Source organism: Pseudoliparis swirei, chromosome 5, assembly GCF_029220125.1.
Source record: "Pseudoliparis swirei isolate HS2019 ecotype Mariana Trench chromosome 5, NWPU_hadal_v1, whole genome shotgun sequence".
NCBI lineage: Eukaryota > Metazoa > Chordata > Actinopteri > Perciformes > Liparidae > Pseudoliparis > Pseudoliparis swirei.
This window is the reverse complement of record NC_079392.1, coordinates 11,262,574-11,276,417: the sequence shown is the minus strand read 5'-3', so window position 1 is coordinate 11,276,417 and position 13,844 is coordinate 11,262,574. Positions and strand designations below refer to the sequence as shown.

Here is a 13,844-nt window from a genome sequence, read left to right as displayed (position 1 = left end):
GATTGCTTATCCTGCATTAACTTCAACCACTTATATAAACACAGGTGTTTCTTTTTTCATTTAGGGGGCACCCAGAGTTGAACTGGGGACCCTTTGATCTGCAGTCAAATGCTCTACCACTGAGCTATACCCCCTGTTGTTTTACCAAGTGTAGTTTGTGGGGCGCTCTCTGGTAACTGTCATGGTCTTGGCCTAAACTCATGAGTTGGAACTGGGTTTTTTATAACCAAATGGAGTCAAAGTGGGATTTCAGTTGTGAGGCAACATACATTTTTTAGCCACAAGTTATATTTTACAAGGTTCGGTAGTTTTTTTGGAGAAGGATGTTCGTTTTTACCAAACGGCTGCCATGGTCAATGAAAAAAAAGCTGGTTACAAAAGGACCGATTGCTTATCCTGCATTAACTGCAACCAATTCTATAAACACAGGTGTTTCTTTTTTTCATTTAGGGGGCACCCAGAGTTGAACTGGGGACCCTTTGATCTGCAGTCAAATGCTCTACCACTGAGCTATACCCCCTGTTGTTTTACCAAGTGTAGTTTGTGGGGCGCTCTCTGGTAACTGTCATGGTCTTGGCCTAAACTCATGAGTTGGAACTGGGTTTTTTATAACCAAATGGAGTCAAAGTGGGATTTCAGTTGTGAGGCAACATAAATTTTTTAGCCACAAGTTATATTTTACAAGGTTCGGTAGTTTTTTTTGGAGAAGGATGTTCGTTTTTACCAAACGGCTGCCATGGTCAATGAAAAAAAAGCTGGTTACAAAAGGACCGATTGCTTATCCTGCATTAACTTCAACCAATTCTATAAACACAGGTGTTTCTTTTTTTCATTTAGGGGGCACCCAGAGTTGAACTGGGGACCCTTTGATCTGCAGTCAAATGCTCTACCACTGAGCTATACCCCCAGATGATGTACAATGTGTGGCTTTACAAGGGTCGGTAGTTTTCTTTGGAGAAGGAATGTCGTTTTTACCAAACGGGTGCCATGGTCAATGAAAAAAAAGCTGGTTACAAGAGGACCGATTGCTTATCATGCATTAACTTCAACCAATTCTTTAAACACAGGTGTTTCTTTTCTTCATTTATGGGGCACCCAGAGTTGAACTGGGGACCCTTTGATCTGCAGTCAAATGCTCTACCACTGAGCTATACCCCCTGTTGTTTTACCAAGTGTAGTTTGTGGGGCGCTCTCTGGTAACTGTCATGGTCTTGGCCTAAACTCATGAGTTGGAACTGGGTTTTTTATAACCAAATGGAGTCAAAGTGGGATTTCAGTTGTGAGGCAACATACATTTTTTAGCCACAAGTTATATTTTACAAGGTTCGGTAGTTTTTTTTGGAGAAGGATGTTCGTTTTTACCAAACGGCTGCCATGGTCAATGAAAAAAAAGCTGGTTACAAAAGGACCGATTGCTTATCCTGCATTAACTGCAACCAATTCTATAAACACAGGTGTTTCTTTTTTTCATTTAGGGGGCACCCAGAGTTGAACTGGGGACCCTTTGATCTGCAGTCAAATGCTCTACCACTGAGCTATACCCCCTGTTGTTTTACCAAGTGTAGTTTGTGGGGCGCTCTCTGGTAACTGTCATGGTCTTGGCCTAAACTCATGAGTTGGAACTGGGTTTTTTATAACCAAATGGAGTCAAAGTGGGATTTCAGTTGTGAGGCAACATACATTTTTTAGCCACAAGTTATATTCTACAATGTTCGGTAGTTTTTATTGGAGAAGGATGTTCGTTTTTACCAAACGGCTGCCATGGTCAATGAAAAAAAAGCTGGTTACAAAAGGACCGATTGCTTATCCTGCATTAACTGCAACCAATTCTATAAACACAGGTGTTTCTTTTTTTCATTTAGGGGGCACCCAGAGTTGAACTGGGGACCCTTTGATCTGCAGTCAAATGCTCTACCACTGAGCTATACCCCCTGTTGTTTTACCAAGTGTAGTTTGTTGGGCGCTCTCTGGTAACTGTCATGGTCTTGGCCTAAACTCATGAGTTGGAACTGGGTTTTTTATAACCAAATGGAGTCAAAGTGGGATTTCAGTTGTGAGGCAACATAAATTTTTTAGCCACAAGTTATATTTTACAAGGTTCGGTAGTTTTTTTTGGAGAAGGATGTTCGTTTTTACCAAACGGCTGCCATGGTCAATGAAAAAAAAGCTGGTTACAAAAGGACCGATTGCTTATCCTGCATTAACTTCAACCAATTCTATAAACACAGGTGTTTCTTTTTTTCATTTAGGGGGCACCCAGAGTTGAACTGGGGACCCTTTGATCTGCAGTCAAATGCTCTACCACTGAGCTATACCCCCAGATGATGTACAATGTGTGGCTTTACAAGGGTCGGTAGTTTTCTTTGGAGAAGGAATGTCGTTTTACCAAACGGGTGCCATGGTCAATGAAAAAAAAGCTGGTTACAAGAGGACCGATTGCTTATCATGCATTAACTTCAACCAATTCTTTAAACACAGGTGTTTCTTTTTTTCATTTATGGGGCACCCAGAGTTGAACTGGGGACCCTTTGATCTGCAGTCAAATGCTCTACCACTGAGCTATACCCCCTGTTGTTTTACCAAGTGTAGTTTGTGGGGCGCTCTCTGGTAACTGTCATGGTCTTGGCCTAAACTCATGAGTTGGAACTGGGTTTTTTATAACCAAATGGAGTCTAAGTGGGATTTCAGTTGTGAGGCAACATAAATTTTTTAGCCACAAGTTATATTTTACAAGGTTCGGTAGTTTTTTTTGGAGAAGGATGTTCGTTTTTACCAAACGGCTGCCATGGTCAATGAAAAAAAAGCTGGTTACAAAAGGACCGATTGCTTATCCTGCATTAACTTCAACCAATTCTATAAACACAGGTGTTTCTTTTTTTCATTTAGGGGGCACCCAGAGTTGAACTGGGGACCCTTTGATCTGCAGTCAAATGCTCTACCACTGAGCTATACCCCCAGATGATGTACAATGTGTGGCTTTACAAGGGTCGGTAGTTTTCTTTGGAGAAGGAATGTCGTTTTTACCAAACGGGTGCCATGGTCAATGAAAAAAAAGCTGGTTACAAGAGGACCGATTGCTTATCATGCATTAACTTCAACCAATTCTTTAAACACAGGTGTTTCTTTTTTTCATTTAGGGGGCACCCAGAGTTGAACTGGGGACCCTTTGATCTGCAGTCAAATGCTCTACCACTGAGCTATACCCCCTGTTGTTTTACCAAGTGTAGTTTGTGGGGCGCTCTCTGGTAACTGTCATGGTCTTGGCCTAAACTCATGAGTTGGAACTGGGTTTTTTATAACCAAATGGAGTCTAAGTGGGATTTCAGTTGTGAGGCAACATACATTTTTTAGCCACAAGTTATATTTTACAAGGTTCGGTAGTTTTTTTTGGAGAAGGATGTTCGTTTTTACCAAACGGCTGCCATGGTCAATGAAAAAAAAGCTGGTTACAAAAGGACCGATTGCTTATCCTGCATTAACTTCAACCAATTCTATAAACACAGGTGTTTCTTTTTTTCATTTAGGGGGCACCCAGAGTTGAACTGGGGACCCTTTGATCTGCAGTCAAATGCTCTACCACTGAGCTATACCCCCTGTTGTTTTACCAAGTGTAGTTTGTGGGGCGCTCTCTGGTAACTGTCATGGTCTTGGCCTAAACTCATGAGTTGGAACTGGGTTTTTTATAACCAAATGGAGTCAAAGTGGGATTTCAGTTGTGAGGCAACATACATTTTTTAGCCACAAGTTATATTTTACAAGGTTCGGTAGTTTTTTGGAGAAGGATGTTCGTTTTACCAAACGGCTGCCATGGTCAATGAAAAAAGCTGGTTACAAAGGACCGATTGCTTATCCTGCATTAACTTCAACCAATTCTATAAACACAGGTGTTTCTTTTTTTCATTTAGGGGGCACCCAGAGTTGAACTGGGGACCCTTTGATCTGCAGTCAAATGCTCTACCACTGAGCTATACCCCCTGTTGTTTTACCAAGTGTAGTTTGTGGGGCGCTCTCTGGTAACTGTCATGGTCTTGGCCTAAACTCATGAGTTGGAACTGGGTTTTTTATAACCAAATGGAGTCTAAGTGGGATTTCAGTTGTGAGGCAACATAAATTTTTTAGCCACAAGTTATATTTTACAAGGTTCGGTAGTTTTTTTTGGAGAAGGATGTTCGTTTTTACCAAACGGCTGCCATGGTCAATGAAAAAAAAGCTGGTTACAAAAGGACCGATTGCTTATCCTGCATTAACTTCAACCAATTCTATAAACACAGGTGTTTCTTTTTTTCATTTAGGGGGCACCCAGAGTTGAACTGGGGACCCTTTGATCTGCAGTCAAATGCTCTACCACTGAGCTATACCCCCAGATGATGTACAATGTGTGGCTTTACAAGGGTCGGTAGTTTTCTTTGGAGAAGGAATGTCGTTTTTACCAAACGGGTGCCATGGTCAATGAAAAAAAAGCTGGTTACAAGAGGACCGATTGCTTATCATGCATTAACTTCAACCAATTCTTTAAACACAGGTGTTTCTTTTTTCATTTAGGGGGCACCCAGAGTTGAACTGGGGACCCTTTGATCTGCAGTCAAATGCTCTACCACTGAGCTATACCCCCTGTTGTTTTACCAAGTGTAGTTTGTGGGGCGCTCTCTGGTAACTGTCATGGTCTTGGCCTAAACTCATGAGTTGGAACTGGGTTTTTTATAACCAAATGGAGTCAAAGTGGGATTTCAGTTGTGAGGCAACATAAATTTTTTAGCCACAAGTTATATTTTACAAGGTTCGGTAGTTTTTTTTGGAGAAGGATGTTCGTTTTTACCAAACGGCTGCCATGGTCAATGAAAAAAAAGCTGGTTACAAAAGGACCGATTGCTTATCCTGCATTAACTTCAACCAATTCTATAAACACAGGTGTTTCTTTTTTTCATTTAGGGGGCACCCAGAGTTGAACTGGGGACCCTTTGATCTGCAGTCAAATGCTCTACCACTGAGCTATACCCCCTGTTGTTTTACCAAGTGTAGTTTGTGGGGCGCTCTCTGGTAACTGTCATGGTCTTGGCCTAAACTCATGAGTTGGAACTGGGTTTTTATAACCAAATGGAGTCAAAGTGGGATTTCAGTTGTGAGGCAACATACATTTTTAAGCCACAAGTTATATTTTACAAGATTCGGTAGTTTTTTTGGAGAAGGATGTTCGTTTTACCAAACGGCTGCCATGGTCAATGAAAAAGCTGGTTACAAAAGGACCGATTGCTTATCCTGCATTAACTTCAACCAATTCTATAAACACAGGTGTTTCTTTTTTTCATTTAGGGGGCACCCAGAGTTGAACTGGGGACCCTTTGATCTGCAGTCAAATGCTCTACCACTGAGCTATACCCCCTGTTGTTTTACCAAGTGTAGTTTGTGGGGCGCTCTCTGGTAACTGTCATGGTCTTGGCCTAAACTCATGAGTTGGAACTGGGTTGTTTATAACCAAATGGAGTCAAAGTGGGATTTCAGTTGTGAGGCAACATACATTTTTTAGCCACAAGTTATATTTTACAAGGTTCGGTAGTTTTTTTGGAGAAGGATGTTCGTTTTACCAAACGGCTGCCATGGTCAATGAAAAAAAGCTGGTTACAAAAGGACCGATTGCTTATCCTGCATTAACTTCAACCAATTCTATAAACACAGGTGTTTCTTTTTTTCATTTAGGGGCACCAGAGTTGAACTGGGGACCCTTTGATCTGCAGTCAAATGCTCTACCACTGAGCTATACCCCCAGATGATGTACAATGTGTGGCTTTACAAGGGTCGGTAGTTTTCTTTGGAGAAGGAATGTCGTTTCTACCAAACGGGTGCCATGGTCAATGAAAAAAAAGCTGGTTACAAGAGGACCGATTGCTTATCATGCATTAACTTCAACCAATTCTTTAAACACAGGTGTTTCTTTTTTTCATTTAGCGGGCACCCAGAGTTGAACTGGGACCCTTTGATCTGCAGTCAAATGCTCTACCACTGAGCTATACCCCAGATGATGTACAATGTTAGTTTTCTTTGGAGAATGTCTTTTTTACCAAACGGGTGCCATGGTCAATGAAAAAAAAGCTGGTTACAAGAGGACCGATTGCTTATCATGCATTAACTTCAACCAATTCTTTAAACACAGGTGTTTCTTTTTTTCATTTAGGGGGCACCAGAGAGTTGAACTGGGGACCCTTGATGATCTGCACTGAGCTATACCCCTGTTGTTTTACCAAGTGTAGTTTGTGGGGCGCTCTCTGGTAACTGTCATGGTCTTGGCCTAAACTCATGAGTTGGAACTGGGTTTTTTATAACCAAATGGAGTCTAAGTGGGATTTCAGTTGTGAGGCAACATAAATTTTTTAGCCACAAGTTATATTTTACAAGGTTCGGTAGTTTTTTTTGGAGAAGGATGTTCGTTTTTACCAAACGGGTGACATGGTCAATGAAAAAAAAACTGGTTACAAAAGGACCTATTGCTTATCCTGCATTAACTTCAACAAATTCTATAAACACAGGTGTTTCTTTTTTTCATTTAGGGGGCACCCAGAGTTGAACTGGGGACCCTTTGATCTGCAGTCAAATGCTCTACCACTGAGCTATACCCCCTGTTGTTTTACCAAGTGTAGTTTGTGGGGCGCTCTCTGGTAACTGTCATGGTCTTGGCCTAAACTCATGAGTTGGAACTGGGTTTTTTATAACCAAATGGAGTCTAAGTGGGATTTCAGTTGTGAGGCAACATACATTTTTTAGCCACAAGTTATATTTTACAAGGTTCGGTAGTTTTTTGGAGAAGGATGTTCGTTTTTACCAAACGGCTGCCATGGTCAATGAAAAAGCTGGTTACAAAAGGACCGATTGCTTATCCTGCATTAACTTCAACCAATTCTATAAACACAGGTGTTTCTTTTTTTCATTTAGGGGGCACCCAGAGTTGAACTGGGGACCCTTTGATCTGCAGTCAAATGCTCTACCACTGAGCTATACCCCCAGATGATGTACAATGTGTGGCTTTACAAGGGTCGGTAGTTTTCTTTGGAGAAGGAATGTCGTTTTTACCAAACGGGTGCCATGGTCAATGAAAAAAAAGCTGGTTACAAAAGGACCGATTGCTTATCATGCATTAACTTCAACCAATTCTTTAAACACAGGTGTTTCTTTTTTTCATTTAGGGGGCACCCAGAGTTGAACTGGGGACCCTTTGATCTGCAGTCAAATGCTCTACCACTGAGCTATACCCCCAGATGATGTACAATGTGTGGCTTTACAAGGGTCGGTAGTTTTCTTTGGAGAAGGAATGTCGTTTTTACCAAACGGGTGCCATGGTCAATGAAAAAAAAGCTGGTTACAAAAGGACCGATTGCTTATCCTGCATTAACTTCAACCAATTCTATAAACACAGGTGTTTCTTTTTCATTTAGGGGGCACCCAGAGTTGAACTGGGGACCCTTTGATCTGCAGTCAAATGCTCTACCACTGAGCTATACCCCCAGATGATGTACAATGTGTGGCTTTACAAGGGTCGGTAGTTTTCTTTGGAGAAGGAAGGTCGTTTTTTCCACACAGGTGCCATGGTGAAGCAAAAAAGCTGGTTACAAAAGGACCGATTGCTTATCCTGCATTAACTTCAACCAATTCTATAAACACAGGTGTTTCTTTTTTTCATTTAGGGGGCACCCAGAGTTGAACTGGGGACCCTTTGATCTGCAGTCAAATGCTCTACCACTGAGCTATACCCCCTGTTGTTTTACCAAGTGTAGTTTGTGGGGCGCTCTCTGGTAACTGTCATGGTCTTGGCCTAAACTCATGAGTTGGAACTGGGTTTTTTATAACCAAATGGAGTCTAAGTGGGATTTCAGTTGTGAGGCAACATACATTTTTTAGCCACAAGTTATATTCTACAAGGTTCGGTAGGTTTTTTTGGAGAAGGATGTTCGTTTTTACCAAACGGCTGCCATGGTCAATGAAAAAAAAGCTGGTTACAAGAGGACCGATTGCTTATCATGCATTAACTTCAACCAATTCTTTAAACACAGGTGTTTCTTTTTTTCATTTAGGGGGCACCCAGAGTTGAACTGGGGACCCTTTGATCTGCAGTCAAATGCTCTACCACTGAGCTATACCCCCAGATTATGTACAATGTGTGGCTTTACAAGGGTCGGTAGTTTTCTTTGGAGAAGGAATGTCGTTTTTACCAAACGGGTGCCATGGTCAATGAAAAAAAAGCTGGTTACAAAAGGACCGATTGCTTATCCTGCATTAACTTCAACCAATTCTATAAACACAGGTGTTTCTTTTTTTCATTTAGGGGGCACCCAGAGTTGAACTGGGGACCCTTTGATCTGCAGTCAAATGCTCTACCACTGAGCTATACCCCCTGTTGTTTTACCAAGTGTAGTTTGTGGGGCGCTCTCTGGTAACTGTCATGGTCTTGGCCTAAACTCATGAGTTGGAACTGGGTTTTTTATAACCAAATGGAGTCTAAGTGGGATTTCAGTTGTGAGGCAACATACATTTTTTAGCCACAAGTTATATTCTACAAGGTTCGGTAGTTTTTTTTGGAGAAGGATGTTCGTTTTTACCAAACGGCTGCCATGGTCAATGAAAAAAAAGCTGGTTACCAAAGGACAGATTGCTTATCCTGCATTAACTTTAACCAATTCTTTAAACACAGGTGTTTCTTTTTTTCATTTAGGGGGCACCCAGAGTTGAACTGGGGACCCTTTGATCTGTAGTCAAACGCTCTACCACTGAGCTATACCCCCTGTTGTTTTACCAAGTGTAGTTTGTGGGGCGCTCTCTGGTAACTGTCATGGTCTTGGCCTAAACTCATAAGTTGGAACTGGGTTTTTTATAACCAAATGGAGTCTAAGTGGGATTTCAGTTGTGAGGCAACATAAATTTTTTAGCCACAAGTTATATTTTACAAGGTTCGGTAGTTTTTTTTGGAGAAGGATGTTCGTTTTTACCAAACGGCTGCCATGGTCAATGAAAAAAAAGCTGGTTACAAAAGGACCGATTGCTTATCCTGCATTAACTTCAACACATTCTATAAACACAGGTGTTTCTCTTTTTCATTTAGGGGGCATCCAGAGTCGAACTGGGGACCCTATGATCTGCAGTCAAATGCTCTACCACTGAGCTATACCCCCAGATGCTGTACAATGTGTGGCTTTACAAGGGTCGGTAGTTTTCTTTGGAGAAGGAATGTCGTTTTTACCAAACGGGTGCCATGGTCAATGAAAAAAAAGCTGGTTACAAAAGGACCGATTGCTTATCATTAGTGCTGTGAAAAATAACGCGTTAACTCAATTAATTAAAGTACAGGTTTAACTAGTTTTTTTTTTTTTACGCATTTAACGCATGCGCAGAATGAGCTTCCAATCCGTCTGTTGTTGGTGGTCTTGAACCAGCAGCATGTCATTCTGTCTCTACGTGTCGCGTTAACACTACTCCGATCTCCGTCTCGCGCGCCGCAGAGCTTGGATACCGGCGTGTGCGCACACATCGGAAAAAATAAAAAGTCACTTGCACCCCCCCCGTCAACAACTCTTCTCTCGGCTCGCGCGGCAGAGCTCCGATGCTGGCGCGCGTACTGGTGAGCAATGCAGGGCTCTCAAGTGTCACGCATTGAACGGGGGGGGGTGCTTAATATGTCGATCGCGGTCGCCGCAGAGTTCCGATGCCGGTCTGCGCGCATGAAAGGTCACTTGCCCCCCGTCAACAACTCTTCTCGGAGCTCTTGCCAGTCTTGAGAGCCCTGTAAATGTATATATGTGATTAATCATGATTAATCCACAGAAACCTGTGATTAACCTGATTAAAAATTGTTATCGTCTCACAGCCCTACTGATCATGCATTAACTTCAACAAATTCTAAAAACACAGGTGTTTCTTTTTTTCATTTAGGGTTCACCCAGAGTTGAACTGGGGACCCTTTGATCTGCAGTCAAATGCTCTACCACTGAGCTATACCCCCAGATGATGTACAATGTGTGGCTTTACAAGGGTCGGTAGTTTTCTTTGGAGAAGGAAGGTCGTTTTTTACACACGGGTGCCATTTTGAAGCAAAAAAGCTAGTTACGAAAGGACCGATTGCTTATCCTGCATTACAGTCAACTAATTCCATATACACAGGCGTTTCTTTTTTTCATGTAGGGGGAACCCAGAGTTGAACTGGGGACCCTTTGATCTGCAGTCAAATGCTCTACCACTGAGCTATACCCCCTGTTGTTATACCAAGTGTAATTTGTTGGGCGCTCTCTGGTAACTGTCATGGTCTTGGCCTAAACTCGTAAGTTGGAACTGGGTTTTTTATAACCAAATAGAGTCTAAGTGGGAATTCAGTTGTGAGGCAACATCATTTTTTTAGCCACAAGTTATATTTTACAAGGTTCGGTAGGTTTTTTTTTCGTAGGAAGGTCGTTTTTACAAAACGGCTGCCATGGTCAATGAAAAAAAAGCTCGTTACAAAAGGACCGATTGCTTATCCTGCATTGAATTCAACCAATTCTATAAACACAAGTGTTTCTTTTTTTCATATAGGGAGCACCCAGAGTTGAACTGGGTACCCTTTGATCTGCAGTCAAATGCTCTACCACTGAGCAATAATCCCTGTTGTTTTACGATGTTTAGTTTGTGGGGCGCTCTCTGGTAACTGTAATGGTCTTGGCCTCAACTCGTTAGTAGGATATGGGGTTTGATAAACATTTGGAGTCCAAGTGGGATTTCAGTTGTGAGGCAACATACATCTTTTAGCCACAAGTTATATTTTACAAAGTTCTGTAGGTTTTTTTTGGAGAAGGAAGGTCGTTTTTACCAAACGGGTGCCATGGTCAATGAAAAAAAAGCTGGTTACTAAAGGACCGATTGCTTATCCTGTTTTACACAATGTCAGGATGATGAGAGATGGAAAAGACTTATAGTGAATACGGGAAAGGCTTTGAACTTAACTTGCTCTTACTTTCCTGAGCTTCAATTACCTGAGCACATTCAGATGTACTGTTGACCATTACAATATGGCCATCAGGCTTGCTGTTGTCAGAGGAAATGATGCATGTCATGTCCCTATAACTTCCTCAAAAAGCATCAACTCCACACCCTGTCTTTGCAACGCTCGGAGTGAAAGTGAAGTCCTGAGCTTTTAACTTGCACAGCAACCACGGGTGTGATTTGATGGGAAAACACAAAATAACATGTATCTATTTTGGTAATGGGGTGAAATGCCGCCAGCAATGTCACAACGACAGCTTGTTTGCCGCATGTGTGCTCGTTTATCACTGTACTGAATTTGTGATTTTGTCTTCTTTTTTCTTCTGCATCAATGCAGGTTCAGTGTGCACACATGGAGGAGAGGGATGTTGTTTGAGGAGCCAGTGTGGGGTGGGGGAGTGTATAATGATCTGCTCCAGTGCATTAGCCTTTGGAAACTGAGACATGGAAGGGAGAGAGGAATGGGGAGAAAGATAAAGTGGCGAGTGTAAGGTGGAAGTTTGAGCTGGGAAGAAGAGCAGTGAGTGAGAGACGGAGAGACTGGGGAGCAGCAAAGTAAAGCGACGGATATTGCATTTACAACTAAACTACATTAGCCTGTATATTTTGACCAGTCTGAAGAATGTGCAACCATAACTATGTGATGTCACTTAGGGATGTGAGCTATATTTCTCACGTCCATATTTTAGCGTTACGTCCTTGTGATGGCAATGATAATATCTGTCTTCAAAGGACAGTTTTAAGTAAGGACATTTACACTTTTATTTATCCCTGTGGGGAAATTCTTCTCTGCATTTGACCCATCATAAAGGAGCAGCGGGCTGCAGTGAAGCGCCTGGGGAGCAACTGGGGGTTCAGTGTCTTGCTCAAGGACACTTCGGCATGAAACTAATGGGGAGAGCTGGGATCTAAGTGGAATAGTCAACAAATAATGTTTAAACATACACTAACATATCTATGTATGCATATGTTTACAATTATATTATAGTACATTCTTCATCAAATGTTTTAATAGTGATTATGACTGCAGACTGACATAAATCCATCGCATTTCACCATGACTCACAGCGGATGTCTCTGAAACCTCAAAATAATCGTCAGTTCAACATCATGGTTATGAGCAATTCTCATAGAAATTAGGAAGTCACAAAAGTGATGAAGTACATTTTGAGCACAACATTCAGGTGAACTGCATGTTAACACAATGTCCTGCATGATTTCCTTTACAGACAGAAAGGCATATTATTTAGCCTAGATTCCTCAATCCAACAAACTCAGCCAGAGCCCTTGTAGCCAATCAGAGCGGCTTGCTTGCTCGCTTCAGGCACATGAGGGAGAAATCAATGGGGGGGGGGAAACAATACAACATTGTTTTCTAATTCATATCTCCCAGCAGATGGAGCAGGCGGCATAGATCCCAATATAATAGCTTTGTCCTCCTGCATCGCGTTGACGGACTGTGAGCGACAGCAGTGCCGTCAGGCGCTAATGCAGCGTCCAATCAAAGCAGCACGTGATTGTTATTCAGTGTACATGAAGCCACTGTGGAGTCACTCTGGAAGGCAGTCACAGCCCCGTAGCCTGCAGCTAAAGATAGCACCATTCAACATGGATGAAATGAGGTTTGGGAAAAAATGAGAGAACATTCAAAAGGCCTGGAGACAAAACTCGCCTGTTGTTCACAGAAATGTCTCTCGCCACAGCAATCAGGCCGGGAGAAGAAAAGGACGGAAAGGAAAAGGCTTTCCAACACTGAGTTGCCATTATCAGTGTTGCTACCTGAAAATCTAGCAGTGCAATGGGTTATATTTATCCCTAATGAGATAAATAATGCAGCTATTTGCCCGCAGCTTGCTCCTGGAGTACTACATCAGCTCAGAGAAATGAGAATTCTCAGGTGAAACAAAAAAACAACCATCGGAGGGGGGAAGAGGGGTACAGCAAAATAGCCTGCACCCCCGCACTCGTAATTGAAAGACACACAAGTAAATCCCTGAAACATACACGTACACAATGATATATAAAATTAAATTAAGCTGGAATCACATATAAGAAAGAAAAAAAATACGAGAAAAGTTAGATACAGGTGGGCTGCAAGGTGGTGTAGTGGCTAGCAGTGTCACCTCACTGCAAGAGGGCAATGGGTTCAATTCCCAGTCTGGGTGGGACTTCTGTGTGGAGTTGCATGTTCTCCCCATGGCAGCGTGGGTTCCCTCCCACAGTCCAAAGACATGCAGGTTAATTGAACTGTAAATTGCCCATAGGTGTGAATGTGAGTGCGAATGGTTGTCTGTCTCTATATGTACCCTGAGATGACCTGTCCCTTTGCCCAATGTCAGCTGGGACCCTAAAGAAGGATAATTGTTATGGATAATGAATGGCTATAAATAAAAAAAGAAACATGTTATCATTGTACCTGGGGGATGGCTGTATGTAACCAGAGTTAATGAGATGAACTTCAATCACTCCAGCAGCCGTCACTCATCCTGACCAACACTGGTTTCCCTTGAGCAATATTGCTAGGAAAACTTCAACAGGTTCACAGACAGTTGTCAGACATAGTCATGGGTAGAGTTACAGTTGTAGTCCCCCATTTTACACCAATACAGAATGACTGAGAGCCTCACTGCAGTTCATTAGATGTTGAATCTTTACCCACCCCCTGAATTCTATCACATTCCTCAACATATACTGTACATTCTCCAGATAAATGTGTGACATGCCAAAGCTAGAGCTTCGAAAGGTGTTTTTACATGTCAGATTTTAGGGACGTGCAGAGACATCTCCCCCTTCAGCACAGCAATGTAACAGCACCTCAAACCTTCTCCGAGTCAGCAGAGTAAAGGTCA

The 13,844-nt window shown here is 42.2% G+C and overlaps 1 protein-coding gene and 23 non-coding genes across 24 annotated transcripts in view; 1 reads left to right on the top strand and 23 right to left on the bottom strand.

Moving 5' to 3' along the window:
• LOC130194181 (uncharacterized) overlaps positions 1 to 9,144 on the top strand; it is a 40,657-nt gene extending 31,513 nt beyond the window's left edge. The window contains exon 3 of the mRNA XM_056415073.1: positions 9,086 to 9,144. Within this exon, the coding sequence (XP_056271048.1) occupies positions 9,086 to 9,144 (59 nt within the window). The remainder of the gene's footprint in view (positions 1 to 9,085) is intronic.
• On the bottom strand, positions 63 to 134 carry trnac-gca (transfer RNA cysteine (anticodon GCA)). Its single transcript has one exon. It is a non-coding gene; the product is annotated as a tRNA-Cys (tRNA).
• On the bottom strand, positions 449 to 520 carry trnac-gca (transfer RNA cysteine (anticodon GCA)). Its single transcript has one exon. It is a non-coding gene; the product is annotated as a tRNA-Cys (tRNA).
• On the bottom strand, positions 836 to 907 carry trnac-gca (transfer RNA cysteine (anticodon GCA)). Its single transcript has one exon. It is a non-coding gene; the product is annotated as a tRNA-Cys (tRNA).
• Positions 1,474 to 1,545, bottom strand: trnac-gca (transfer RNA cysteine (anticodon GCA)). The gene has a single exon. It is a non-coding gene; the product is annotated as a tRNA-Cys (tRNA).
• On the bottom strand, positions 1,861 to 1,932 carry trnac-gca (transfer RNA cysteine (anticodon GCA)). Its single transcript has one exon. It is a non-coding gene; the product is annotated as a tRNA-Cys (tRNA).
• On the bottom strand, positions 2,248 to 2,319 carry trnac-gca (transfer RNA cysteine (anticodon GCA)). The gene has a single exon. It is a non-coding gene; the product is annotated as a tRNA-Cys (tRNA).
• Positions 2,885 to 2,956, bottom strand: trnac-gca (transfer RNA cysteine (anticodon GCA)). Its single transcript has one exon. It is a non-coding gene; the product is annotated as a tRNA-Cys (tRNA).
• trnac-gca (transfer RNA cysteine (anticodon GCA)) lies at positions 3,136 to 3,207 on the bottom strand. Its single transcript has one exon. It is a non-coding gene; the product is annotated as a tRNA-Cys (tRNA).
• trnac-gca (transfer RNA cysteine (anticodon GCA)) lies at positions 3,523 to 3,594 on the bottom strand. Its single transcript has one exon. It is a non-coding gene; the product is annotated as a tRNA-Cys (tRNA).
• trnac-gca (transfer RNA cysteine (anticodon GCA)) lies at positions 3,904 to 3,975 on the bottom strand. The gene has a single exon. It is a non-coding gene; the product is annotated as a tRNA-Cys (tRNA).
• Positions 4,291 to 4,362, bottom strand: trnac-gca (transfer RNA cysteine (anticodon GCA)). The gene has a single exon. It is a non-coding gene; the product is annotated as a tRNA-Cys (tRNA).
• trnac-gca (transfer RNA cysteine (anticodon GCA)) lies at positions 4,541 to 4,612 on the bottom strand. Its single transcript has one exon. It is a non-coding gene; the product is annotated as a tRNA-Cys (tRNA).
• trnac-gca (transfer RNA cysteine (anticodon GCA)) lies at positions 4,928 to 4,999 on the bottom strand. The gene has a single exon. It is a non-coding gene; the product is annotated as a tRNA-Cys (tRNA).
• On the bottom strand, positions 5,309 to 5,380 carry trnac-gca (transfer RNA cysteine (anticodon GCA)). Its single transcript has one exon. It is a non-coding gene; the product is annotated as a tRNA-Cys (tRNA).
• trnac-gca (transfer RNA cysteine (anticodon GCA)) lies at positions 6,541 to 6,612 on the bottom strand. Its single transcript has one exon. It is a non-coding gene; the product is annotated as a tRNA-Cys (tRNA).
• On the bottom strand, positions 6,923 to 6,994 carry trnac-gca (transfer RNA cysteine (anticodon GCA)). The gene has a single exon. It is a non-coding gene; the product is annotated as a tRNA-Cys (tRNA).
• On the bottom strand, positions 7,174 to 7,245 carry trnac-gca (transfer RNA cysteine (anticodon GCA)). The gene has a single exon. It is a non-coding gene; the product is annotated as a tRNA-Cys (tRNA).
• Positions 7,423 to 7,494, bottom strand: trnac-gca (transfer RNA cysteine (anticodon GCA)). Its single transcript has one exon. It is a non-coding gene; the product is annotated as a tRNA-Cys (tRNA).
• Positions 7,672 to 7,743, bottom strand: trnac-gca (transfer RNA cysteine (anticodon GCA)). Its single transcript has one exon. It is a non-coding gene; the product is annotated as a tRNA-Cys (tRNA).
• Positions 8,059 to 8,130, bottom strand: trnac-gca (transfer RNA cysteine (anticodon GCA)). The gene has a single exon. It is a non-coding gene; the product is annotated as a tRNA-Cys (tRNA).
• On the bottom strand, positions 8,310 to 8,381 carry trnac-gca (transfer RNA cysteine (anticodon GCA)). The gene has a single exon. It is a non-coding gene; the product is annotated as a tRNA-Cys (tRNA).
• Positions 8,697 to 8,768, bottom strand: trnac-aca (transfer RNA cysteine (anticodon ACA)). Its single transcript has one exon. It is a non-coding gene; the product is annotated as a tRNA-Cys (tRNA).
• A 1,015-nt stretch (positions 9,145 to 10,159) lies between the features above and the next one.
• On the bottom strand, positions 10,160 to 10,231 carry trnac-gca (transfer RNA cysteine (anticodon GCA)). Its single transcript has one exon. It is a non-coding gene; the product is annotated as a tRNA-Cys (tRNA).
• Between the last annotated feature and the right edge of the window lie 3,613 nt (positions 10,232 to 13,844).